At 40.4% G+C, this 27,403-nt stretch overlaps 1 protein-coding gene across 14 annotated transcripts in view; it reads left to right on the forward strand.

The window, feature by feature from the left end:
* Positions 1-27,403, forward strand: part of PARD3B (par-3 family cell polarity regulator beta) — a 1,110,743-nt gene that overhangs the window by 1,055,568 nt on the left and 27,772 nt on the right. For 2 of the 14 annotated variants that reach the window (XM_081577743.1, XM_081577745.1), the window contains one exon: positions 12,863-13,212. The exons of the other annotated variants lie outside the window; for them this stretch is intronic. In XM_081577743.1, coding sequence (XP_081433869.1) covers positions 12,863-12,869 — 7 coding nt within the window. In that variant the 3' untranslated portion in view covers positions 12,870-13,212. Of the gene's footprint in view, positions 1-12,862; positions 13,213-27,403 lie in introns of those variants that run through there. 14 annotated transcript variants of the gene reach the window in all.

Genomic DNA, 27,403 nt, shown 5'->3' on the forward strand with positions numbered 1-27,403 from the left:
CATAATTGCTAGATGAACATTAAGCAATAGACTTTGCCCACCAAGAGGGGAATCCTGTTTTGTTAGAACACTCCTGAGAGTTGAAAAAGCCGTGTCTGCAAATTGGTACTTTGGTTCTTTAAGATTAAGAATAATATCTACCCAGAAGAAAAGAGATGATGATAAATTTTCTGATGCAAAGCTTCATGAGCGCTCCCGAGGAGAGAGTCTCCCTTTCGGGGACTGATGTGAGACAAAGACCTGCTCAGGCCGGATCTGGATTCAGTCCTGATGGTGCTCTTACCCGTATTAACGTGAGTTACTTAAGGGGGAAAAAAGTTCTCTCTGAACAGTTCAAACAGCTTGAGTTTAGCACGAGAAGTTACACGCTAGAACTGATTTGAGGTAGAAAGAGCAACTCTAGAAGGAGCAAAAACCTTATGCGTGCTTCCTTGGAACCCAAAATAAACCCGCCTTCTAAGTCGGTGCTGGGTAGGATTGTGTCCAGACTAGAAGAACACATCATAACAGCAGACTTACACTTTAACGTGTCAGTTGGTTTGCTTGGTGGGTTTCAGCTTTCTCACCTACATCTGCCTTTGCCCAGCCCCAAGAAGACTCCAATCTCAAGTGCACAGCCGACTTTGAAGCCTGCAACATGCACAGCACCCACTAGGTTATAATATCCGCAGAGATGTTTACCTCGCTGCTTAAAGACACTCTGACTTCGCTCGTTCTCATCTCCAGTTAGCCTCCACTCTGTTCACAGCTATTGAATCTTCCTTTGCCAACCTTGCCTCACTTTCTGGCCCTTGCTAAGCAGATGGCAGTGACCCTTGAGTTCTGCAAAGACCTCCACCAATGCCACAGTCCGGGTCTTTGCTGAGGCTGATGGTGATTAAATGAGTTCAGTGAGAACTTGAGCCACAGCACATTAGGTGTGTATGTGTGGGAGCGCATGTCTAGTGCAGGTGAAGATTTGGCCACCTGGATCTGCATAAGCTGACAAAGTCTCCACACTACCTAATTGAGTACTTCTCTCTGCCACAAGGCCAGTTTGTCAAATAGGATGCTTCATGAGAATGTATGTCCTGCTCGCCGCAGCCCTGGCAGCCAGTCTAATGTTCACCTGGGGTTTGAGGCCATTTCAGTTACAAATACTTCCTCTTCACAAGTCTCTAGACAGAGCCTTTTGTCCTTCATCTAGATCCAAGGAATCATGGCCAGTCTCCCTGTCACCTTTCTGGTGACACAACTTTACCTGAATAGCCCATTCTTACAGTGAAAAGCTACCTCTCAGCACCCCTGGCTGTGACTATGGCTCTGACTTTGCAGGAATGCTAACATGGCCTGAGGAACTTGTGTCACATCTGCATGTGACAGAGTTTAATGCTTTTGAAAATCAATGAAACTCTTTTATCCCACCAGATTCAACTTTCTCATCTTCTCTCCTCAGTCCCTGAATATCTTGTCTCTACTTCCCCTGCCCCATAAAGTCAGCTGCTTATTTGACTGACCCCTCTGACACCACCTCACTCTTAATGCAGAGGACAAAATGATGAATTAGCAGCAATTTAGTTCTTTGTGAGATTAAGATGTCTCCATTGTCAACTCAAACTTCCTGAAAAATGCAAAAAGCCCTAGTGTGTAATACCATCTTAAAGATGCCAAGCCACTGAGATCAGGGGGTTAATGCGGCTGCCATATCATTTTTATGTCACTTAGTTCCTCAAATAAAAGTCCATTTTAATCAAATTTTTTATCATTTCCTCATAGCCAATATATCCTTGATGCCAGTTGGGATATTTGATATTAATTATTCAGTCGAAGGCCTCCATTATGAATTTAGTTAGAATATTAGTGATTTAAAACACGTTAGGACCCATTACAGTACTGATATCCCCAGAATCATTTTCAATGAATCTTTTTTTATTGAAGTATAGTTGATTTACTATGTTGTGTTAATTCCTGCTGTACAGCAAACTGACTCACTTATACACATATATACATCCATTTTTTGTATTCTTTTCCATTGTGGTTTATCCCAGAATATTGAATATAGTTCCCTGTGCTAACAGTAGGATCTTGTTGTTTATCATTCTGTATGTAATAGTTTGCATCTACTAATCCCTAATTCCCAGTACATCCTTCCCCCTCCCACCCTCTCCCTTAGCAACCACAAGTCTGTTCTCTATGTCTATGAGTCTTGTTCTTGTTTCCTAGACAGATTCATTTGTGTCATGTTTTAGATAACATATATAAGTGATATCATATAAAATTTGTCTATCTCTGCCTGACTAAACTTCACTTAGCATAATAATCTCTAGTTGACTTCATGTTGCTGCAAATGGCTATATTTCATTCTTTTTTTAGGACTGAGTAGTATTCCATTGTATATATGTATCACATCTTCTTTATACATTCATCAGTTGATGGATATTTAGGTTATTTCCATGTGTTGGCTATTGTGAATAGTGCTGCTGTGAACATTGGGGTACATATATTTTTTTGGATTGCAGTTTTGTCCATATTTATGTCCAGGAGAAGGATTACTTGATCATCCGGTAATTCTATTATATTTTTAGCTTTATGAGGAACCCCCATATTATCTTCATGATAGCTGTGCCAGTTTACATTGGTTCACCACCACACCCTCTCCAGCACTTGTTATTTGTCAATTCAGTTCAGTTCAGTCACTCAGTCGTGTCCAACTCTTTGCAACCCCATGGACGGCAGCATGCCAGGCCTCCCTGTCCATCACCAACTCCCAGAACTTACTCAAACTAATGTCCATTGAGTTGGTGATGCCATCCAACCATCTTATCCTCTGTCATCACCTTCTCCTCCTGTCATCAATCTTTCCCAGCATCAGGGTCTTTTCAAATGAGTCAGCTCTTCCCATCAGGTGGCCAAAGTATTGGAGTTTCAGCTTCAACATCAGTCCTTCCAGTGAACATTCAGGACTGATCTCCTTTAGGATGGACTGGTTGGATCTACTTCCAGTCCAAGGGACTCTCAAGAGTCTTCTCCAACACCACAGTTCAAAAGCATCAATTCTTCAGCACTCAGCTTTCTTTCTAGTCCAACTCTCACATCCATACATGACCACTGGAAAAACCATAGCCTTGACTAGACTGACCTTTGTTGGCAAAGTAATGTCTCTGCTTTTTAATATGCTGTCTAAGTTGGTCATAACTTTTCTTCTAAGGAGTAAGCGTCTTTTAATTTCATGGCTACGGTCACCATCTGCAGTGATTTTGGAGCCCAAAAAAATAAAGTCTGCCACTGTTTCCATTGTTTCTCCATCTATTTGCCATGAAGTGATGGGAATGGATGCCATGATCTTTGTTTTCTGAATGTTGAGCTTTAAGCCAACTTTTTCACTCTCCTCTTTCACTTTCATCAAGAGGCTCTTTAGTTCTTCTTCACTTTCTGCCTTAAGGGTGGTGTCATCTGCGTATCTGAGGTTATTGATATTTCTCCCAGCAGTCTTGATTCCAGCTTGTGCTTCATCCAGCCTGATATTTCACATGATGTACTCTGCATATAAGTTAAATAAGCACAGTGACAATATACAGCCTGAAGTACTCCTTTCCCGATTTGGAACCAGTCTGTTCTTCCATGTCCAGTTCTAACTGTTGCTTCTTGACCTGCATACAGATTTCTCAAGAGGCAGGTCAGATGGTCTGGTATTCCCATCTCTTTCAGAATTTTCCATGGTATTTTGTGATCCACACAGTCAATGGCTTTGGCATAGTCAATAAAGCAGAAGTAGATGTTTTTCTGGAACTCTCTCGCTTTTTCTATGATCCAACAGATGTTGGCAATTTGTTCTCTGGTTCCTCTGCCTTTTCTAAATCCAGCTTGAACATCTGGAAGTTCACAGTTCATGTATTGTTGAAGCCTGGCTTGGAGAATTTTGAGCATTACTTTACTAGCATGTGAGATGAGTGCAATTGTGTGGTAGTTTGAGCATTCTTTGGCATTGCCTTTCTTTGAGATTGGAATGAAAACTGACCTTTTCCAGTCCTGTGGCCACTGCTGAGTTTTCCAAATTTGCTAGCGTATTGAGTGCAGCACTTTTCACAGCATCATCTTTTAGGTTTTGAAATAGCTCAACTGGAATTCCATCACCTCCACTAGCTTTGTTCGTAGTGATGCTTCCTAAGGCCCACTTGACTTCTCATTCCAGGATGTCTGGCTCTAGGTGAGTGACCACACCATCATGGTTATCTGGGTCATGCAGATCTTTTTTGTATAGTTCTTCTGTGTGTTCTTGCCACCTCTTCTTCATATCTTCTGCTTCTGTTAGGACATTTCTGTCCTTTATTGTGCCCATCTTTGCATGAAATATTCCCTTGGTATCTCTAATTTTCTCAAAGAGATCTCTAATCTTTCCCATTCTATTGTTTTCCTCTGTTTTTTTGCATTGATCACTGAGGAAGGCTTTCTTATCTCTCCTTGCCATTCTTTGGAACTCTGCTTTCAAATGGGTATATCTTTTCTTTTCTCAGTTATTTGTAAGGCCCCCTGGGGCAACCATTTTCCATTTTTGCATTTCTTTTCCTTGGGGATGGTCACTTGATTACTTTGCTTTAGCATACCACTAACACTGACAAGTTAGGAAGAGGTTAGAATACCTCAGCTTTTTTCCTGAGTAAAATAAGTTCCTGGGAAGGAAGATAACTTAGATGACATTAAAAATGCATCCATGTTCATTGTCTTTTCAACACTGAAAACCGTTGAAACCCTCCGCAGTGAAAATAATAATAATAATACAATTGTTGTTTAGTCAGGGAATTTATGAGAGAAAAGAAAGTATTTTTGAAGTATATCATTTTTTATTCTTATATAACTATGATGTTTTCTCTAAGTATAAATAATATGGCCACACATCAATAACCATTCTGTTTCTATTTGGAACACAAATAAGGATATAAATAGCTCAGCCTAGAGCTGTGTATGCAGAACACCTACAAACCACAAGTGCATGAATCGGGTCCCCAGACTCCAGACTGCACTTTGCAGTGCTCTTTCACAGAATCACTTGTGTGGTGGTGTGGGATGCAACCTATATATCTGCAGTATTTATTATACTCTAAGAATTCTAGTGGGCACTTTAACTGTTTGACTTTGTTTATTTCCTGTAACAATCCTGAAATAAAACCTTATCCCTATTTGATGGATGAAGAAACTGAGTCTCAGCGACACAAAGTAGTATGGTCAAAGTGGCATACAGAATACCTGGCAGATGTTGGATTCAATTCAGCTCTTTCTACTTCTGAAACCTATAAGGGCTCTACAAGTCACGTTGTCAAGCTAGGCTGGCTGTGAGCAGGCTGGAGAGATGCATTCAGTGTCCATCCTTTACTAAGGTGGCACTCACTGAGCTGACCCCACCCTAAATCACGGCAATGTGTAACTCTGGGACATTAAAATGAACAAACGGCTAATGGGCTTCAAAGTTACTAGGAGCAGCATCCATGAACCACAGAGCTCCCCTTAGAATACATAAATACCCCTGTCCTCCCAGATGAAATATCTTTTAAACAGTGCTGTTTTTTAAAGACCGCCTCTTTGTCATGCTAGCATTTCAAAAAAGACACTGGTTGGTTCTACTTCAGCAATTTTCATAGCCAGGAAAGTATCATTGCTTCTTTTCCAGTATAGTTCCGGCAGATCCTCAGGGACATGGTGAGATGGAAATGCCAGATAACCGTAGAGGAAAGGCTTCTATTGACTCTGCTGCTTCAAGTCCAGAGAAGAAAGCTTTGGCAGTCGATTACTGTGGAGGTGCCACACAAGCCCATCTGTGCCCTGGATTTTATGTGACACAGGCCCCATGACCTCATTCCCTATGCCAGGAAACACCTTGGTCCAGCTCCATTATTTCTAGCAAAGGCAAACATTTGTGGTACAAATGTGGGAAGGGCTGGTACAAAAAGAGAAGCATCCAGAATGTGTTCTTGCTTATATTCCAAGTCTTTAATTAAGCCTAGATTGAAGTGGTTGGGGCTCATCCCAATAGAAGGTTGTACAACTCGACAGTCAGCAAAACTGATGCTTATGGTTGAAGATGGAATCACATGTTAAATAGGTGGGAACCTGGCAATTCTCATTGGCTACTTGCCACCAACAATATGTTTTAGGGCATCATTAAGAGTCTTTAAACTTGACCGTTGCTTGGAAATGAAGACAGGGTGGTGACTGCTCAGATAATGTTTCTGCCCACTAATTGCTTGCATGTATCTGAGGCAAACGCAGACCCATTTCCAGAAATGAGAGTGTCTGACAGCCTGGGTTTTGCAGGGTTTTGCAAGGTGCTGGAAAGAGCTGTAATTGTCACAGCAGAGGTTTAAGATGGAAAATAAGCATGCTGAGCTATTTTGAAAAGGAGTTTGCCACAGTGAAGTTTTTCTTCCTGAAATAGTCTTATAAAATCAGGATTGGAGTTTATGGTTGGTCACTTTCCACTGATATGTTGGTGCCTTTGACAATTTATGCTACATGGTCTGGACTGTGCAACACCCTTTCACAGTTTTTTTCCAGCCTCAAAATCAGGTCCATGTATAAGACAGAGCTTCAAGCCAATGTTTTATATGAGTAATTTCCGGATGTGCTACATGTAACATGGCCAAGATAACATGATGACTGCCTTCTGTGGGTTGGTTATAGGCGAGTCACTTAAATTTCCACCTTGTCATAAATTTGAATTCCTTAATTTATCCTTTTTCTGGTGACTTTTCATATCTCTTTTTTTAAAAACAGAGATCAGTTATGAATTATTCAGAGCTAGCTGTGCAACTGTATTAGCCTAAACAGATGAGCTAAGGAAGTAGTCTGCCCTTCCTTATTCCTTCATTCAACAACTCTTTACTGGCTACCAAGTTCAATGTACTCTGTAGGCATTGAATATAAGCATTGAAGGACAAGGCCTTGGACCACAGAGCTTGTAATCCACTGGAGGCGTAATTGTACAATCACAGAGAAATCATAAAATTGAAACTCTGCCCATTAAGAAAAAGGAGAGACAAGTCATTCAGGAAAATATAATGAGAAATTGGACCAAATCAAGGGAGGGAGGGAGCTTGGAGCTATGATCTGAAGAAATTAGACAGAAGAAATAAGAAATATTCCAGACAGATGAACAACATGTGCAGAGGCCTTGGTAGGAGGGAACAGGTGAACAGAGAGACTGAAAGAGGGCAGCTTGGCTGGAACAAAGACTGCAGGAGAAGGAAGTAGAAGTCAGATCACCGGTGGTTAAGAATGTTCAGATTTATTCAAATACTGATGAGAAACCATTTGTGAGTTTTAGCAGGAGAATGATGTGATTAAACTTGCATTTCAAATCTGTAGAGAAGAGATTAAGGGGAGGCTGGAGCAAAGGCAAACCAGGTCAAAGGTCTTTGCTATGTAGTTCAGGCAAGAGATGGGGGTGGTGATGCTGGTGGAGGTGGGAGAAGATGGTGGCAAGAATTGACGGCACCTAATGATGGGTTGCACAGGGAGGTATGGGTGGGGGGAATAAAGCCAGGTGTCAAAAGTGAATCCACACAAAATAGTGTGGGTGGTGGTACCCTTCCCCCAGAGGGGAAAGGCTAGGAGAGGACTAGTTTGAGGGGAAGATCATGAATATGAGCTGGGATATGCTAGATCTGAGGTGCCTTTCAGACTTCCACCAGGAGACCCTGAAACGTAGAGATGGCTTAGCACAGATGGGAACTACAGTGACTCAGCCAGGATGCCAGACCAACATGTGTTCATCAACACTGAACAGAGAACCCCAGAGCATGTCAGCAGTGATGATGTAATGAAACACTGAGTCTTCTACTCATAAAGTACCAACAGAAGAAGGGGGGCAGGACAGATTGCTAGGGCCTGGGCTCCATGGCGGTGACTTGTCTTCACTGCTGCTGTGGACAGTAGAGGCTTATCTATCACTGTCTGTGTAAGTTGATTCTGGAAATGATATTGTTCTCAAGTGGGAAGAATTGGTGACTTAATGCCATCTGGCATTCTGTGACTAAGTATAGCTCTGACCTCGAAAAGCATAAGCATGAAGCGAAGAAGGAACAGTGGAAATCATTTTGGTAACTGGGCTGTGCTTATAAAATAGAATACCCTTGTTCTTCAGAAATATGACTGAAACACCTATGGGTGAAAAGGCACAAGTCTCCAATTCACTCTCAGATGGTTCAGGAAATAATAATTTGTAGATACATATGTGCTTAGTTGCTCAGTTGTGTCCGACTTTTTGTGACCCCAAGGACTGCAGCCCGCTGAGCTCTTCTGTCCACGGGATTCTCCAGGCAAGAACACTGGAGTGAGCTGCCATTTCCTTCTCCATAGATAACGTATAATAACATGTATATACGTTATATATACATATATGGGGAGACTGTGAGAGGGGATGGATGGGGAAGGGAACAGAATGAAAGAAAACAGGAAAAATGACAAGGTAAATGGGGCAAAACATGAATAATTTGTAGATCTGAAAAAAAAAAATAGGAAGTTCTTCATACTGTTGTCTCAGTAGCAACAGCAGCAGTAACAAGGGACAGTGGAAGTTCTCATTCTAGTACAGACTCAAAAGTAAAAAAATGTGCTCATTCTGGAGCCTTAGACTGGGTTTGAAGACCCAGAAACAAAGATTTTGGAGCGAGTAATTTTATGTATGAAGCAACCCCGTGAAGTCCTGGAAGGGGAGTGAGGAAGGGAAGGGAAGAAGGCTGTTACCAAGTACAGGGTACCAGCTTAATAAGCAGGGTCCTGCTGGGGGCAGCAGACAGGAATCAGTTCTTCTAGGACCACTGGAAACAGTACAAGTGTGCTCACACCTTGTCCTGTCCTTGTGAGAGGCAAGGATGCTGTGGCATTTATCTTTCAAGTCCTGTTTGTCATTGGCTGAGGGTTGCTGCTAAAGAAGCCAATTCCCCAGCAGGTCCTGGGCCCTGGTAAGAGGACACCATAAGCCTCGAAGTACAGTTCCTTATAGAAAGTCCTGCAATGGCCCCTCAGTGCTGAGGAGCTCTGTGTGGGTCCCAGCATCCCAGCTCCAGCTCATATCCAGTCCCCAGAGTCAGAGCAGATCAGTCCTGGTTGCCTTTCATTAGAGAAAAATTATGTAATTACTAAGTAGCCCTAGACTGGCTCGATGCCTTCATTTTATTTTTGGAGGAAGTGTTCTGTGAATTAGTTGCATCTCTTGTGGAATACAATGAATAGCGATAGCATCAGCAGGGCAGCCCAAGAGCGTAACCCCAGAAAAATGCATTTCTGGTTTCTCTTCACTCAAATATGCAATTCATCAAAATGATGTAAAGTCTTTGACAAGTTCATTTTCTGTCGAGCCCATGCTCAGAACATCACTAAAATACAGTAGCACCTCTGGGAATACCCCCAGGATTATGGAAAGCCTCAGGAAAATGGAAATTTGGTAGTAAGGTGCCTAAATCAAAGATGCTTTTTAATGAATGTTTGAGTGTCTGCAGTGACTTTACTTGTGATCATGGCTATAAACACGTACCAGGTCAAGTTCTGCATGGATTTCAACACACCACCTTTGCTCCAATTAAGAATAGCAGGACACCCATGGTGGATTCATGTCAATGTATGGCAAAACAGTACAATATTGTAAAGTTTAAAAATAGATAAATAAACTAATTTAAAATAAAAAAAAATTAAAAAAAAAACAAGACTAGCAGGACCTTAGCCAAATGCAGGGACGAGTCACATAGCCCCAGTTATGTCATTCCTTTGAGCTCCACGGTCTTACCTTAGCCTTAGACTTCATGGTAAGATACCAGTGTTGTGTTGCGAAGCATACAAAACTGATCAGTTACATCCAGTTCAATTAAGATGCTTAAGTTCATCTTCCTGAGAATAAAATATATGTAAGTTAAGCAGGCTTCAGGATAAATTCCTGGCATGTGTTACTAGGTCAAAGGGTGAATATTTTTAAAGTTCTTGATGTATACTTCCAGACTGACCTATGAATAGGTTGTACAAGCTTACACCCTCACCAACACTAAATACAAAATATTTTCTAAACTGTGTCAATTTAAGAGATTCAAAAATAAGAATTATGATCTCCATCTGCTTTAATTTACTATTGTCTTACACTTAGGGAAGTTGAATTTTCTCATATATTTATTGAAATTTGCATATTTTTAAAGTCTGTGGTAGCTTATCTGCTTGCTATCATGTTTATCTAGGTTTATCTTTTTCTTCTTGATCTGCTAAAACTCTTCATATATTAAGGACATTAACACTTTGTCACATGTTAACATTATTTAATGTTATGTTGAAATTATTTAATGTCATGTTAAAATTATTTAATGTTAAATAATTTAATATTTAAATTTTAAAAATTTAATGTTAAAGTTATTTTAAAAACATGTTAAAATTATTTAATGTCATGTATGGATGTGAGAGGTGGACTATAAAGAAAGCTGAGCACCGAAGGATTGATGCTTTTGAATTGTGGTGTTGGAGAAGACTCTTGAGAGTCCCTTGGACTGCAAGGAGATCCAGCCAGTCAATCCTAATGGAAATCAGTCCTGAATATTCATTGGAAAGACTGATGCTGAAGCTGAAGCTCCAATACTTTGGCCGCCTCATGCGAAGAGTTGACTCATTGGAAAAGACCCTGATGCTGGGAAAGATTGAAGGTGGGAGGAGAAGGGGACGACAGAGGATGAGATGGTTGGATGGCATCACCAACTCAATGGACATGAGTTTGAATAAGCTCCAGGAGTTGGTGATGGACAGGGAGGCCTGGCGTGCTGCAGTCATGGGGTCGTAAAGAGTTGGACACAACTATGAGACTGAACTGAACTGAACATTATTTAAATTTAACTTTATATTTATAGTAAATAGGAATTTATAATCTTATAAGTTAAAACTTCAGTATTTGGTTGATGATTTATTATTTGCTTTTGTATGTAAAAAATTGTCTCCCATCATTAGATTAGATAAATGTTATTTGTTCAGTCACTCAGTCATGTCCAAGTCTTTGCAACCCCATGAACTGCAGCATGCCAGGCTTCCCTGTCATTCACTGTCTTCTAGAGTTGCTACCAGGGTTCCCTGTCCTTCACTATCTCCCAGAGTTTCCTCAAACTCATGTTCATTGAGTTGGTGATACCATCCAACCATCTCATCCTCTTTTGTCCCCTTCTCCTCCTGCCTTCAATCTTTCTAAGTATCAGGGTCTTTTCCAATGAGTCAGCTCTTCTTATTGGGTGGACAAGTACTGGAGCTTCAGCTTCAGCACCAGTCCTTCCAATGAATAGCTAGGGTTGATTTCCTTTAGGATTGACTGGTTTGATCTCCTTGCACTCCAGGGGATTCTCAAGAGTCTTCTCCAGCACCACAGTTTGAAAGCATCATTCTTTGGCGCTCAGCCTTCTTTATGGTCCAACTCTCACATCCATACATGACTAATGGGAAAACCATAGCTTTGACTATACAGACATTAGCCCATATTTTCTTCCAGTTCTTTGCGATTTATTTTTTCATTTATTTATTCTACTGAATGAAAGTTTTGAATGTGTGTCATCTTAAGCAGTAATGTACTTTCATAAATAGTTTCAAGTAATTTCAACCATGATGTTGTTATTATCATAAAAAAATACATGACAGTCTAGACACCCATGCTAAATGGCTTTGTACAAACACAATGAAAGATATCTGTGCAGTTTATCGACATGCATTAACAGTCAGTTTATATCTTTCTCTCACTGCAGTTAGGCCCTGTGTCAGGACATGTGTCCTGAAGCATATCCTGACCAAGAATCTTTTAACATGGTACACCACCAGGTCTTCAGTGTCATGGGGGTAGTCAGGATCACCTAAACGGGCTTCTCTCTTAAGGTGCACTTCCTCTTGTAAAATGTGTTCTCCTCTGCTGACCCTCCATGACCCTCTGCAGAATGGGCAGGTGTAGGAACCTCCTGGAACCTGCATCCCTCTGGTCCTCAGATCTTCTTGATAAGAACACTATGTGAGCTCCTCAAAGGTAGCATTGATATTATTGGAAGTTTCTCATTTAATTTCTTTGACAGTTTTACTGGAAGGAGACTTGTGTTGAGACAGTATATGTGTCAACTTGGCTGACCCCAAAGGAACTGTAAGAGGAGGGGTTCTTCATCTGGGGCCCTGATCTGACATATCGAAGCTGCCTACCACTGGGCTTCAGGGGATCTTCAAACTCCCTAAGATTACATGTCAAGCTTTTTATGAATGATATTCTGTACATATTTCTGAAGGAAGGGGTAAGGAGGAGAGTTTTGTGATGTAGTAAGTTTAAGACTCACTAAGTTCGAGGAATTTATTGTAAACTCATCTTAAAGAAAATCCGCACATTGTGGTTCCATTGGCTTTCATTTTTCTTTCACTGAAATGTTAACTAATGCCTTCAGAGAGAATACTTCATTTGTAAATTTTATGGAAAAAAAAAAAAACCCAAATACTAGCTTACTGCGTTGAAAGGTGTCCTCAATATCAGAGTGGATATGATAGGTTTTAGCAAAAACAAAACAAACAAGCAAAAAGACTTATTTTGGTCTACCTCTCAGCCTCACATAGTACAATATGTATAGACATCTCTGTTTTGGACCGTGTGTTTTTTTGTCTGCTTTTAGCAAGAACAAAACCTTCCCAGCATATAAATCCCAGAAAGCAGGTTGAATGGCATTGAACTCTTGGCTCTGTGTCCCCACTCCCCTCCCTGCTCACACTCACCAGCAACATGAAATACAGAACCTGCTTAAGTTTCCAAGGCCACATTTATGTGCTCACCAATGCTTCCTAAAAAGGATTTACACATTCTACTATCTTCCAGCTTTTTTGAAAAATAACATTCTGTTCTCATCCCCAGAAAATAGAGAGGGAGTGGAAGCGACTCATGGGAGTGAGCAGACAGCAGTCTTCTTTGGAACAAAAACTACTGCGTGGATCCCGCTGTAAATTATAGCTGCATAAAACTTCAGGAAAACCAAAGAAAGTAAAATATTAACATTAAACCATAGCAACCCCTGCTGTATATAATTTAGATAAATAATCTATTTAATGTAAGTAGGGTATTGTGATAAAGTTTTTCATCTGCCACTGGCAACAGTTTATATTTGAAAAGAATAAAGGCATTAGTTGCTGGCATATGGCAAATATGTTCTATTCATTCTTAAAAGTTGAATGTCCTCAAATAAAATACTGATCAAGGGCTAAAAATTTAAGGCCTGCTATATCTTTGTCTCATAATATGGATTTGTGGCCTCATCTAGCCTTTCCTTGACCTTTTTGCATAATGATAGGATATTAGTAAGAGAAAGATGGTTACATAAAACATCCTCTGAATGTGCTTTTTTTTTTACATTGAGTAATTTCAGGTGGCTAAAAATAGAATGAGCTAACCTGAAAGTAACAAGCTGCTCACTCTCTCAGCAAAATTAGGCTTAATGTTGAAAGGCATTCCTTGAGAAGTCAAGAAGGCTGGGGGTCAAGCCATGAGACCAGGGAGTGCAGCTGTCGGACCACCTTTTGTGGTCTCTAAGGAAGCAACCAAAGAAAATCTCTCAAAGAATCAACAGGGTGAGTAAAGCAAAAATAACCAGATGTCCCAGAAGACTCTGTTGGTATTATGAAGAAAGCTAGAGCAGGACTAACAGGGTTTGGATTTTATCAACCTTACTAATAAAAGTCACTTGGCTTTCCATCGAGAAGAGCAGTTGGTACAATATGGAAAGGTTTTAAAGACCATTAATTTCTTGAAATGAAACAGCTGGCCTTATTGGCTATTAAATAATGAGCCAGATTCTCCCCAGTGCTTAAGTCACTCTCTAGTAGTAAATTAGTCATTTAGGGAGGCACATTAACTCTTTAAGAAGATTAGAGTTCGATTTAGTGCACTTTATGTGTAGGAGGAAAAGTTGTAGGGAATCTGGCTGAGGCTGAGTAAAGAAAAGATGGTGGCAAGATGAAATCCAATGAAGAAAGTCAGCCTATGATTTGTGTTAACATGATAGCTGAGATGAGCATAGGAGATTGGAGATGTTGAGTTGTTGAGGGACATTTAACCTAGCATTCTACACTTGGAAGAGGGCTTCCCAGGTGGCAGTAGTGGTAAAGAACTCACCTGCCAATGCAGGAGATGTAAGAGACACGGGTTCGATCACTGAGTTGGGAAAATCCCCTGGAAAAGGAAATGGCAACCCACTCCAGTATTCTTGCCTGGAGGATCCATGGACAGAGGAGCCTGGCAGACTACAGTCCATAGAATTGCAAAGAGTTGGACATGACTGAAGTGACTTAGCACACTTGGAAGAGATCATGGTGGTGGAAAACACTGACACTTCATTGATTTATTCCTTAATCTACTCATCCAGTGAGCTTTTGGTTGGACAATCCTGTGTAGCTGGCACTGAACTGGGCACTGAGGGAATGCTTTTCAATGAAACACATTCCTTGTCTCCAGGGCTTTACTGTCTAGTCTCTGGTGGCTTGGATAGGGAGTGGGAAAGAGACGGGTAGATAGATAGCGCCCAGTTCAGTTCAGTTCAGTCGCTCAGTCGTGTCCGACTCTTTGCGACCCCATGAATCGCAGCACCCCAGGCCTCCCTGTCCATCACCAACTCTCAGAGTTTACCCAAACCCATGTCCATTGAGTTAGTGATGCCATCCAACCATCTCATCCTCTGTCGTCCCCTTCTCCTCCTGCCCCCAATCCTACCCAGCATTAGGGTCTTTTCCAATGAGTCAACTCTTCGCATGAGGTGGCCAAAGTATTGGAGTTTCAGCTTCAACATCAGTCCTTCCAATGAACACCCAGGACTGACCTCCTTTAGGATGAACTGGTTGGATCTCCTTGCAGTCCAAGGGACTCTCAAGAGTCTTCTCCAACACCTCAGTTCAAAAGCATCAATTCTTTGGTGCTCAGCTTTCTTCATTGTCCAACTCTCACATCCATACATGACCACTGGGAAAACCATAGCCTTGACTAGACGGACCTTTGTTGGCAAAGTAACATCTCTGCTTTTAAATAATCTATCTAGGTTGGTCATAACCTTCCTTCCAAGGAGTAAGCATCTTTTAATTTCCTGGCTGCAATCACCATCAGCAGTGATTTTGGAGCCCCAAAAAATAAAGTCTGACACTGTTTCCACTGTTTCCCCATCTATTTCCCATGAAGTGATGGGACCAGATGCCATGATCTTAAGTTTTCTGAACGTTGAACTTTAAGCCAACTTTTTCACTCTCCTCTTTCACTTTCATTAAGAGGCTCTTTAGTTCTTCTTCACTTTCTGCCATAAGTGTGGTGTCATCTGCATATCTGAGGTTATTGATATTTCTCCCAGCAATCTTGATTCCAGCTTGTGCTTCTTTCAGCCCAGCGTTTCTCATGATGTAATCTGCATATAAGTTAAATAAGCAGGGTGACAATATACAGCCTTGACGTACTCCTTTTCCTATTTGGAACCAGTCTGTTCCATGTCCAGTTCTAACTGTTGCTTCCTGACCTGTATACAGGTTTCTCAAGAGACAGATCGGATGATCTGGTATTCCCATCTCTTTCAGAATTTTCCACAGTTTATTGTGATCCACACAGTCAAAGGCTTTGGCGTAGTCAATGAAGCAGAAATAGATGTTTTTCTGGAACTCTCTCTCTTTTTTGATGATTCATTGGATGTTGACAATTTGATCTCCGGTTCCTCTGCATTTTCTAAAACCAGCTTGAACATCTGGAAGTTCACGGTTAACATATTGCTGAAGCCTGGCTTGGAGAATTTTGAGCATTACTTTACTAGCGTGTGAGATGAGTGCAATTGTGTGGTAGTTTGAGCATTCTTTGGCATTGCCTTTCTTTGGGATTGGAATGAAAACTGACCTTTTCCAGTCCTGTGGCCACTGCTGAGTTTTCCAGATTTGCTGGCATATCGAGTGCAGCACTTGCACAGCATCATCTTTCAGGATTTGAAATAGCTCAACTGGAATTCCGTCACCTCCACTAGCTTTGTTCGTAGTGATGCTTTCTAAGGCCCACTTGACTTCACATTCCAGGATGTCTGGCTCTAGGTGAGTGATCACACCATCGTGATTATCTGGGTCGTGAAGATCTTTTTTGTACAGTTCTTCTGTGTATTCTTGCCACCTCTTCTTAATATCTTCTGCTTCTGTTAGGTCCATACCATTTCTGCCCTTTATTAAGCCCATCTTTGCATGAAATGTTCCCTTGGTATCTCTAATTTTCTTGAAGAGATCTCTAGTCTTTCCCATTCTGTTGTTTTCCACTATTTCTTTGCATTGATCGCTGAGGAAGGCTTTCTTATCTCTCCTTGCTATTCTTTGGAACTCTGCATTCAGATGGGAATATCTTTCCTTTTCTCCTTTGCTTTTTGCTTCTCTTCTTTTCCCAGCTATCTGTAAGGCCTCCTCAGACAGCCATTTTGCTTTTTTGCATTTCTTTTCCATGGGGATGTTCTTGATCCCTGTCTCCTGTACAATGTCACGAACCTCTGTCCATAGTTCATCAGGCACTCTGTCTATCAGATCTAGTCCCTTAAATCTATTTCTCACTTCCACTGTATAATCATAAGGGATTTGATTTAGGTCATACCTGAATGGTCTAGTGGTTTTCCCTACTTTCTTCAATTTAAGTCTGAATTTGGCAATAAGGAGTTCATGATCTGAGCCACAGTCTGCTCCCAGTCTTATTTTTTCTGACTGTATAGCGCTTCTCCATCTTTGGCTGCAAAGAATATAATCAATCTGATTTCGATGTTGACCATCTAGTGATGTCCACGTGTAGAGTCTTCTCTTGTGTTGTTGGAAGAGGGTGTTTGCTATGACCAGTGCATTCTCTTGGCAAAACTCTATTAGCCTTTGCCCTGCTTCATTCTGTATTCCAAGGCCAAACTTGCCTGTTACGCCAGGTGTTTCCTGACTTCCTACTTTTGCGTTCCAGTCCCCTATAATGAAAAGGACATCTTTTTTGGGTGTTAGTTCTAAAAGGTCTTGTATATAAAATGCTAGAATTTTATTTGCATACATTGAATTTGAATTGAGGAAGTGGCAAGATATGTAGCCTCTTGTACAACAGGTGAAGAAGTTTGATTTTACTCAGAAACCCTCAGGCCATTGAAGGCTTTTAAACAAGAGGATGGTTTAATCAGATTTGCATTGTAGAAAAGGCTCCTTGGCAATTTCATGGAGAGTAAATTGGAGGGACAAGTCTAGAATCAGTTCAGTTCAGTTGCTCAGTCATGTCTGACTCTTTGCAATCCCATGGACTGCAGCACGCCAGGCCTCACTGTCCATCACCAACTCCCGGAGTCTACTTAAACCCATGTCCACTGAGTCAGTGATACCATCCAACCATCTCATCCTCTGATGTCCCCTTCTCCTCCCACCTTCAATCCTTCCCAGGATCAGGATAAGAAAAGACAAAGGGAAGCTGTTGATAAAATCTTTATAAGAAATTCTGAGGGCCTAAAGTGAGGCTGTAACAGTGGGGAATGCCAGGAAGAAAAGATAAGCATGTGCTTTTAAGAAGACGAATTGATGTGACTTGATGGCTGATTAGACGTGGTCACTGAGGCAAAGAGTGGTAACCAAGGTAACTCTCGAGTCCAGGCCTTGGCCAGCTGGGTGGGCGGAGGTACCATTATCCTTGGTAGATGATAGAGCATGGGGTGCAAGCTCTGGTGGGAAGGCAGTGTTGTGACAGTTATGATTCTGAGGAGGATGATGAGATGTAACATAGAGAACTAGAAGTCATCCCTGGTGAATCACACAATGAGATTTGAAAAGTACATAGGGAAAGGTAACTGAGATGTACAAAGCTGCAAAATGCCTCAAGCTTAAACAGAATCCTTGAGCAGTGTTTTGGTTTGGTTTTTCTGCCAGAGGAAGGGATTTCTAAGTTGCAGACATGTCTGCACTAAAGCTATGTCATTGCTCACCATGAACAGTATGCAAGTGCTAGGAAAGTACAAATAGGAAATAATCATCGTTAGAAAACCCACCTCTTTTTTAACCCAGCACATCAGTAGTTAATAAAGCATCAATATGAATAACGGGAAAATTTATATTCTACATAAGAAGTCGAAAACTGTACAGGTTGCAGACTAGGCAAATTAACAGTTCTTTCTCTGTCAGCACTTAAAATCTATACCATGGTTTCTTTCTATGGTATAGGTGAAACGTGCCAACAAATTGGCTTAGATGATGTAAGTATCTGAAAATATGGAAGAAATTATATATGGGAGGGAAGGAGAAATTCTTATGTATTAAAAGGTGTTGACAACTTCACCACAGAACAGCAAAAAAATGTCCTTAAAGATAAAATACTTATTATTTCAGAATTTCAGAAACCACAGTTACAGTTTTATACCATGTGCAGCAAAAACTGTCTTTAGAAAGAAAAATTGACATCAAAGCTTACTAAAACCAATAACTCTTGTGGCAACTTCATGATGAGAACCTCATTCTTTAGGAATGTGAAAAGCATCAAATTAAGAGGGTGGAGAAGTTCATGGATGGCCTACAGAGAACTTAGCAGAGGAGGGCAGCATACAGGACTAAACATATCACTCAGTGTTTTTTTTGCCAGTCCAGGTGTCATTCTGGTGCCAGTTGTATGATGGTTCCCAGGGGGAGGTTTCCCAGGCAGACGGCCAAGAACTACCCCCATCACTATTCCATGTGCATCTTGTTTTACACTGTTATTCACACACTCGAGCTATGGTAGATAGTTGCTCTTCTAGAATAATTCCAAAAATACCTATACCAGCAGTTCTCATTTGTGAACTCCGTTCTTCTCAGAGGGACCTTCTAGTCATTCCTGGTAGTAAATACTGCCCTCTCACCCCCCGCCCATTTCCTAACAAAGGCCAGAATCAGTAAAGACTCGTTGACTTTGTGCACTAACTGGGAGCAACGTCACATCATTCTAACAGGTTGCCTGAAACAGGAGGCGAAGTCTTTCTCCTCAGAGTTACAGTCATGAGTTTGAAAATGGGAATTCCTGGGATAAAATATATAGGATAATATTTTATTCTTTTCTGTGTTGTTAAGGAGAGGGCCCTGAGACCTGTAAGAGTTCTAAAGTGACAGAACCACTGAGGAATTAACAAAAGATGCCCTCCCAAAGGTAGCATTTACATACTTGAAAATAGAGCCTCTCTCTGCCAATGGCCCATCTCAAAAGCAACTTTAAGAGAGTGGGGGGAAAGCCACTGGCTGCCTCTTTAACTATTCTTTGGCTCTGGTAAGAGCAAAGCATGTTTCACATCAGGATACATTTTTGAGTATCCTGTTTGCTGTTTCAGAAACCAATGAAACAGAAAGAGTGTCCATTGGAGCCAAAAAAGCAAATGTTTGGAGAAAATACTTTTTTTGAGTTTTAGGCTTAAAATGTGGCAGGGAAATGGGAAAAGATTGTAAATAGGTGCTCATTCAAAGGATTTGACGCACAGAGGGTGATAGGTGAATTTTTTAAAGAGAAAGCAAATCTACATGGATTTTATATTTAAATCCCATCTGGGACAAATTACACAACAAAAAACAAAACAAAACAAAAAAAACCTAAGAAGAATAAAAGTAAAGCAGATAACAGATATTTAAATATTTCACAAGGATAGCTTAAAGATAAATAATGTTTGCAAAGACTTTTGTTTCCCTGAGATCAAAAAACCCTATGGAAATAACTATTTTAATAGGATCTTTTCATATGTTTGAGTGAGTGAGTGAAGTCTCTCAGTCATGTCCGACTCTTTGCGACCCCATCGACTGTAGCCTACCAGGCTCCTCCGTCCATGGGATTTTCCAGGCAAGAGTATTGGAGTGGGGTGCCATTGCCTTTTCCATTCATATGTTTACAGTGTCTCAAGTCTCCTTATTCTTGACATATAGTTTAATACAGTGGGTTTTGAAGGTACCTGGCTAACCTTCTGGGTTCTTGACCTGCCTTGTGGGTTGGTTCAGAAGCAGCTATTAATTTCCAAAGAAAGATATTCTTTATTTTGTGGGCTGTTCTTTGACATTTACGTCTGAACATTGATAAGAGTAATGCTGATAGGAAGCAGCCCAGGATCTAGACAGATACCAAGCTTTCACAGGAGCCACTTCACTGGATTGTTCTCTGCATTGATGACCATCCACCCTTTAGTAAGTTCTAGATAGTTTCTCACCAGGGCTACTAACAAAAGCCCTACATCTATTAACCATAGAGCAACTGCTCTTCCACTAGTGAGCCCCAGTAACCACTGAAGAAGTTGGTTTCCTGCAGACTCTCTTCCTCTCCCTTTTCTTACCTTATCTTGACGGGTGTTCTCAGTGCATTAGGCCAAATAAACTTCCATAAGTCAATTGACTGTAGATAAATGCCAAATAATACTGTGTTAGGTAAAGTTTCATTAGCATCGTGTCATTAAAAGCAAGTGTTTAAACTCCTTGTCAACTCTTTAACCATGTGCCTTCAAAGTAGAAGATCCTCCCCCAGAAGCAAGACCATTCTCTTGCATGCATTTGTGACATTTAAGGAGTTAGGAAAGGTACATCTATAACCTTTACCATCACTGTGGCGCCTATATGGAAGCTACACTGAAATTACTGACGAAGTACATAAGCAGATGTCGCTACTGTAAAACATAAAGTAGATACCTTTACAAGATGGGTTGAATAATGTAGACCAGAATCATAAGGATGATAAAAGCGAATGAGGAAAGCAGTATTGACACAATGGTGTCAAATAAAGTGGCCCAAAGTCCACCTTTCAAGCTGACCTCATTACCATCCAGATTTTACTGTTGTATAACAATTATGTGATTTAACTCTGTACTAAGTTCCAAATCTATGTCATTCTTGCATGAATTTATGCATTGACATAGCCTGTCAAATTATCTTTTTTTAAACACACTTTTATCTTATCTACCAACTAGAAAGTGTGAAAATTTTGAAGGTAAACATATGTCTTAAACTTTCCTGTCTGTTCTGCAGTACCCAGCTAGATAGTAGGCATTTGGTAAATATTTGTTTTTTTTAAAATTGATCATAATGAGCTATATCCCTAGGTCAAGAAATTTCCATGGAGAAGGAAATGGCAACCCACTCCAGTATTCTTGCCTGGAGAATCCCATGGACAGAGGAGCCTGGCAGGCTACACCCCATGGGGTTGCAAAGAGTTAGACACGACTGAGCAACTAACACACACACATTATAATAAAGTTTATCCACTGTAAAAGTAACATAATGAATAAAGCAGTAAAATATAAAAATGCAAATATTTCCACCAAAAGTCAGCTGTAAGAAAATACTTCTCTTTATAGCACTCCAACATTCCAGTTGTTTATTTTTAAGGGCCCTGAATTCTCTTTTCAAAACAGAAAAGAGAGTCGTTATTTCTTATATCTAGTTGTTCAGAATCTAGATTTTTGGGGGGGAAATGTGGCTGGCATGGGAAGGGGTCAGGTAGGGGAATGTGGAAGCAGAGAAAAATGTCAAAGTCAAGGAATCAGAAAAATCCGAGTGATCTATATAATGGAGCCAAAGAAGTCACTGTGGCTTAGTCAGTTTTTCCTGGCCTCTCTTGTCCTCCTTCTTGGTGACACACTCTTCCTTGTGACCCAGTGGTACCTTTCCATGATGGGTTCGAGAATTCTGATAAACAAGCTGAAGAACAGGGTCCCCAAAGGATAGCTTTGTGCCAAACGGGAAGGCAGCTGTGGTTATCAACCAGCACAAGCCAGAGGCCGCCAAGCTGTTGGGGACTTTGTGTGAATGGATGACAGTTTTAATTTCACTCCCCAGAAGAGGTGGTATCCAGCCAGCACTACTTCAAACCAATTTTGCAAATCACATTTTGTGGCTGAAAATTGGTTTACTGCGCCCATCGCATTTTGGAGGCCAGACTTCCCTGGTTTAAGCTGGTACCTTCGCTGAGTTGTAACAGCTTAAGGATGATTCTTTTTCCTTTAATTGAAATGACAGCACAGTCTTCCACAGATTAATTTTAAATTACTCCTGTTTATATCCTTTAATCAAGATGATAAAAACAGCACAGATAATTTTCTGCACTATTCTTTTAATTTTTTTTGAGACTAATAATAGCTGATTGGCTCTTGATATTTACTGCCCCACATTCAGAAGTTTTACTGCATGCGCACTAGCTTGGACTGTTTATCACTGTGTTCTTCATTCTTTTTAACCTTGATTTTGTCCTATATTAAAATAAGAAGGAATAAGGTTTCAATTGTAAATTCCACTGAGATTCCTTTTGTGAACATCAAGATGACGCTTTCCTGAAGAGATTTGCTCCCTGGATTATATCTCACCCTGAAATAAGGGCCTTCTTCCTGGAAGAAATATTTCTTTAAAATGAGTACTTGCAAGAAGTGTTCATCTGTGAACTTTTACCAATTAGAAATGGCTCTGTACTTAAGACTCTTTAATAATGTCTGTTAAGCAGCATTTTAGCTCATTTTTATAACACATGCAGGTTTGGTGATTTATATTAAACATTAAATGTAATAAATTTAGATCTTTTTTCAAGTATGAGGCACAGCATCTCTGAATCACCCATTTAAGCAGAGTGCCCTGTGGAAGGTCCAATCTCTTGCTATCATTCATGGATGTAATAAAACAGGTTTCTCCTGTCTCTTTCTTGACACCCATAATAATGGGGATGACATGTGTGTAGTGACACTTTAACAAGAGGGCATGTTGATATTGCTTCATGGCGAAGACTAAAGGTCCATGACCAGAGGGTGAGCTGAGAACATGCATCAATGACCTCCATCTCAGATTTGGTTCCAAAAAGCTATGCTAATGCCAATTTTTAAAATTTTATTCGAAGAATAAGTTTCAGTGTCTAGAAAAGGGGCCTTTAAATGTCTCACTCTACATGGCTAGATTTAGTAAAAGAATTAATCACAAAGAATGGAACTTTGAACACAAATGGATCTACTAATGATAGTCACATAAGAAAGATTTAAACCTTCCTATTTTTCAACCATTCCACAAATGGTCATCCCATTCTTCATTTGTTGAATCACAGGAAGGCATAAGACAGTAAAGTTCCTTAGAAAAAAGCACATATTTGTGATGAAATAATTATAGTAACTTTCTTTGGAATTATCATGTCAAGTTTAGCTCTAAAGGATTGTATTTCAAACTGAAAGTTACCTATCCATTTTGATTGCAATTTATGTATAAAATACCTGGATACTTTTGGAAATATGTATCTTAAAATGAGAAAAGGCTCACATTTCAAGCATTTGAATAGGACTGAGAATTAGTAATATTTTCAGTTAAAGACACCTGAACAGTCTAAAAACTGTCATTTGATTTTTTTAGAAGAAAAAGGTGGTGGAAGAAGACATAACTCCAGTTTTCAGGCACATAACTCACTGTGAGGTAGCTTCTATGGATTGAGTTTAGATCATGTCCTGGCCCCCAGACGGTGGGCCCCGGTCCCACTCTCGTGATTTCTGACTGCCACTTCAAAATCGCTTGATGAGAAGACGTAAATGAGCCAGCCCAAATCCATCCCTCATGCAGTCAGTCCTCAATCTCAAATGAGTTGTGTCTCTACAGTCTGTGTATAAACCAAGTGTCCTGGAACTTGCATTTTTCATAGAAAGGATGTTCTGTCTGGAGAGCAGGTTGCCAGGCAGACAGTCATACAACCCTATTTAGCCTGTTACATAATCGAAGTGCTGTCCACATGAAAATCATTTTTAAAATATTTCTGCTATGGGATGTTGGCATACCTACCCCAGACTGGGCACTCTCTGCAGATAATGGGCTCAGAATAACTCACACCCTCTTGCCTTCTGGAGTAACACACTGAAGTCTGAACACAAAAAATAAGAAGTAATGAAAGGAAACAGAATGGAAAAAAAAAACATTACTTTGAAGAATACCATTATAATGCTGATAATTAAAGCAGAAAAATATAAAATTGAATAAGAAGTCATGTTTCATCTATTTAATAGTGGTGCTTGAGAAAAATCAGGTTCAGACAGAGAAGGATGAGGAAGTAGCTGGAAGCGGTTGTTGAGGTTCTGAAGGAGAGATCTATCCACTCTCCAGGTTGATGGCTTTTCTGCCTGTGGGTTTTTTTTATCTAGAAAATTCTCTAGACTAGTCTACATTATTGCCTTTTCCTCAAATGCTTTTGGCAGTGGAAGGAACTAGTAGAAAGAAGGAAAGTTTTTCTTGAAGTGTCTGGGGATGAGCAGGAGGGAAGGAGGAGGAGGGAGGAATCTGTTAAAGAGAGTGGTGTTGCCACTCAAGAAATTAGCCAGAGCATTTATTAGTGACACTTAGAGGAAAACTGGGCATGCTCAATTCTCTTGCTGGCTGATGCAGGGGACTAAAAATATAAGGGATGAAGAGGAAATAATTTGGTGTGCCTTTGGACAACTAGTGAAAAAGGCATAGAACTCAAGATAACTAGGCTGTTGAATGAATATTCTCAGGGCAGTCAGGAAAGAAATAAAGAATGGTGGGGCAGGGAGTGATGGGGAGGTGCAGGTGTGTAAATGTGTAACCTAATTGTATAATATACTTAATTGTTACGTAAATGTATGTAACATTCTTGATTCGGGGGTATTTATACCAGAAAGAAAATGTGTTCTCCATGGATTCTTTTTGTGAAATGAAAGAGCACTACAAATGGCTTTAAACCTTCATTTAACCAGTCCTCAGGCCAGTGCCTATTGTCATGATCTTTACGTCCATTAAGAATGATGAGAGAAGCAGAGATGTTCACATTTGATCTCTGTACTTCTGTATCTGAGTGCATGGCAATGATGACTGAAGGGGTGGGGAGAGGCTGGAAATCATATACAAAGCAGAAGTAAGTCATCTCTCTTCTCCAAAGCTCTGTATGTGTGTATGTGTGCATATATATATGTGTGTGTGTGTGTGTGTGTACATACATATATGTGTGTCTATGTGTTTGATGGATGCATATTATTCTGTAATGACTTAAGAATAAATTTCATGATAAAAATCATGGTGATATTGATGATGAAGAGGATGATTATAGCAAAAGATTCATTGATAGCTGATTATGTGTAGGCACTGTATGGAGTGTTTTAACATGTATTAACTCATTTAATTCTCACTACAGCTCTATCAAATGAGAACCATTGTTTCTCCATTTTACAGTTAAAGAAAGGTAATTTCTTGAGTTTCTTACCAAATTTTCGTTCAGTGATCCCCAAATGCAACCAAGATGAATCATAGTTTCTATTAAAATGATCTTAAAGCCATCTCACCTGGATAAATTTGAACAACTGTTTAGATGTGTAACAAGGGGCAATTCAGACCTGCCATAATCTAGGGTCCATTGCCTTTTCCTAAGTGCCCTACTTCCACCTCCCTTCCTATTCTAGCTACCCCTCTTCTAATTCTGTCTATACAGCTTGTGCTGTCACTTCCAAACCTAGTCCCAACATGTTCTTCATAAAATGCAAAGAGGTAGGAACAGATATTCAACATTTTTCTTTATTTTACTGGCAGTTCCTATTATGAAGAGTCATGTTAACCAAGGACAACCCTAAGACACTAAACAGCATTTTCAGATGTTCTTTCCTTGAAATCTGGTTGTGTAAATATTCAGAGAAGTGCTTAAAGGTTAAAAACCTGAAGCATTTAATCACAGTTGAAAACAATTCTTTATAGACCTACACTTTCCAATATGGTAGCCAATACTACATGTGATCATTAAGTACTTAACATGTGACTAGCCTGAATTGTGATGTGTTTTAAGTGTAAAATACACACCAAGCTCCAAAAGTTTAGCACAACCCTCTCCCAAAAGATGTAGAATAGCTCATTAATTATTTTTATATTGATTACATGTTGAAATGATAGTATTTCAGATAATTGGGTTAAATAAAATAAATTATTAAAATTAGTTTTACCAATTTCATTTTACTTTTTAATGTGGCAATTAGGAAAGTGTAAATTATATAGGTGCCCGAGTTATTTTCTCTTGGGCAGCACTGCTATAGACCCTAAAATGAAGAGGCTCCATAAAGACAGAACAGTGATAGCTTCTCCCGAACCACCTCACTAAAGTCTGAAGGATACCTGTTCAACCTGAGTCTTCTTTTTTGGAAAACACTTTTTTTTGCCCTTTAAATTGTGCATAATACCAGGCACACCTGGATGTCTGGATAATTACACCAACAAGTGGCTACATGCAGACACAATTAGGTGCTTGCAACTTGTTTGAAGGCACAGGTGTCTAATTGCGCCCACAAATGGCCATTTGGCAGGCACCACTCATTGTGCACACAGCTGATTATAGGCAGAAAATGGCAACAACCAAAAAGGATGCCTGGATAATGGAGGCATGAAAATAGATCCTGAGTAACCCCACAGGCTTGGTGTGATCACTTCTTCCTGGTTCAGTCTTTTTGTGGAATGCCCACTTAGGTGTTTATGGCAAGAGGCATATTTGAGTGCATAGGCTGGAATATGAAAATGCATAGGCCTGATCTCACAAAGTAAATGCTGTCTTGAGCTTTTAAGTAAATTTGGACTAACAAAACCCACATTGTCAACCTGAGTAACCTTAAAGTGGATTCCACCCTGCTGGGACCGGCTGTTTATAATAGCTAAAAATGATGGAGTGTGTGAGAATCCCCAGGGACCCTTTGGTAAATAGTAGTGTTTAAAGGGTTAATTCAACCTAATGAATCATCTGGTGGGACTGGGAAGGCCAGAGTGGTTGCCTCAGGAAGACTCCAACAGGCAGGCATTTATTGAAACGTGGGGCAGTTAGAGAAGGGGGAGGCCAGCCTCAAGCCTGGAGCTGTTGTGCAGATCAGCATCTCCAGGCAGGGAGTAATTGATACCCCCAGCTCTCACGGCAGCTGAAACAACAAAGCTGGACATGGAAACACGTTCACTTACACAGATTTCAATGTCCAAAGGAAATGTGGGGAGACACGGAGGCCCAGCCTATTTAACTTTTAGGGCAAGTACGGGAATAAGGAGTCTGCTGGTTCCCTCCCCTCGTATTTCAGGAGGGCTTTGCAGGAGATTTCAGTAGCTCTGTGGTCTCTCGAAGAAGGCAAGCTTAATCAGCACTGTTGATCATAAGTGTCGACCCTCAGGCCACAGCAGATTCAGTGTTCAAAGAAATCCACACCTTTTCTCCATCAGAGTAGACTATGTTCACCCTAAAATGGAGAGATCAGGCATTGATTTCTGAGTTCTAGAAAGATCAAGGGTTCCTTGAACAGGGTAGGAAATCCAAGTCAGCTGTTTCACTTGGTTTTTCCAGGGCAGAAAAAAGACTTAATGAGAGATTGCTTTAGTGGTGTGCATTTATTTGCAATATGAGTTCATGATTTACCCACCTTGACAAATTCTCTGTGTGTCTTGGATCGTCACATCCCTTTGTATC

Source organism: Giraffa tippelskirchi, chromosome 3 (assembly GCF_054371585.1).
Source record: "Giraffa tippelskirchi isolate mGirTip1 chromosome 3, T2T-mGirTip1v1.2.pri, whole genome shotgun sequence".
Taxonomy (NCBI): Eukaryota; Metazoa; Chordata; class Mammalia; order Artiodactyla; family Giraffidae; genus Giraffa; species Giraffa tippelskirchi.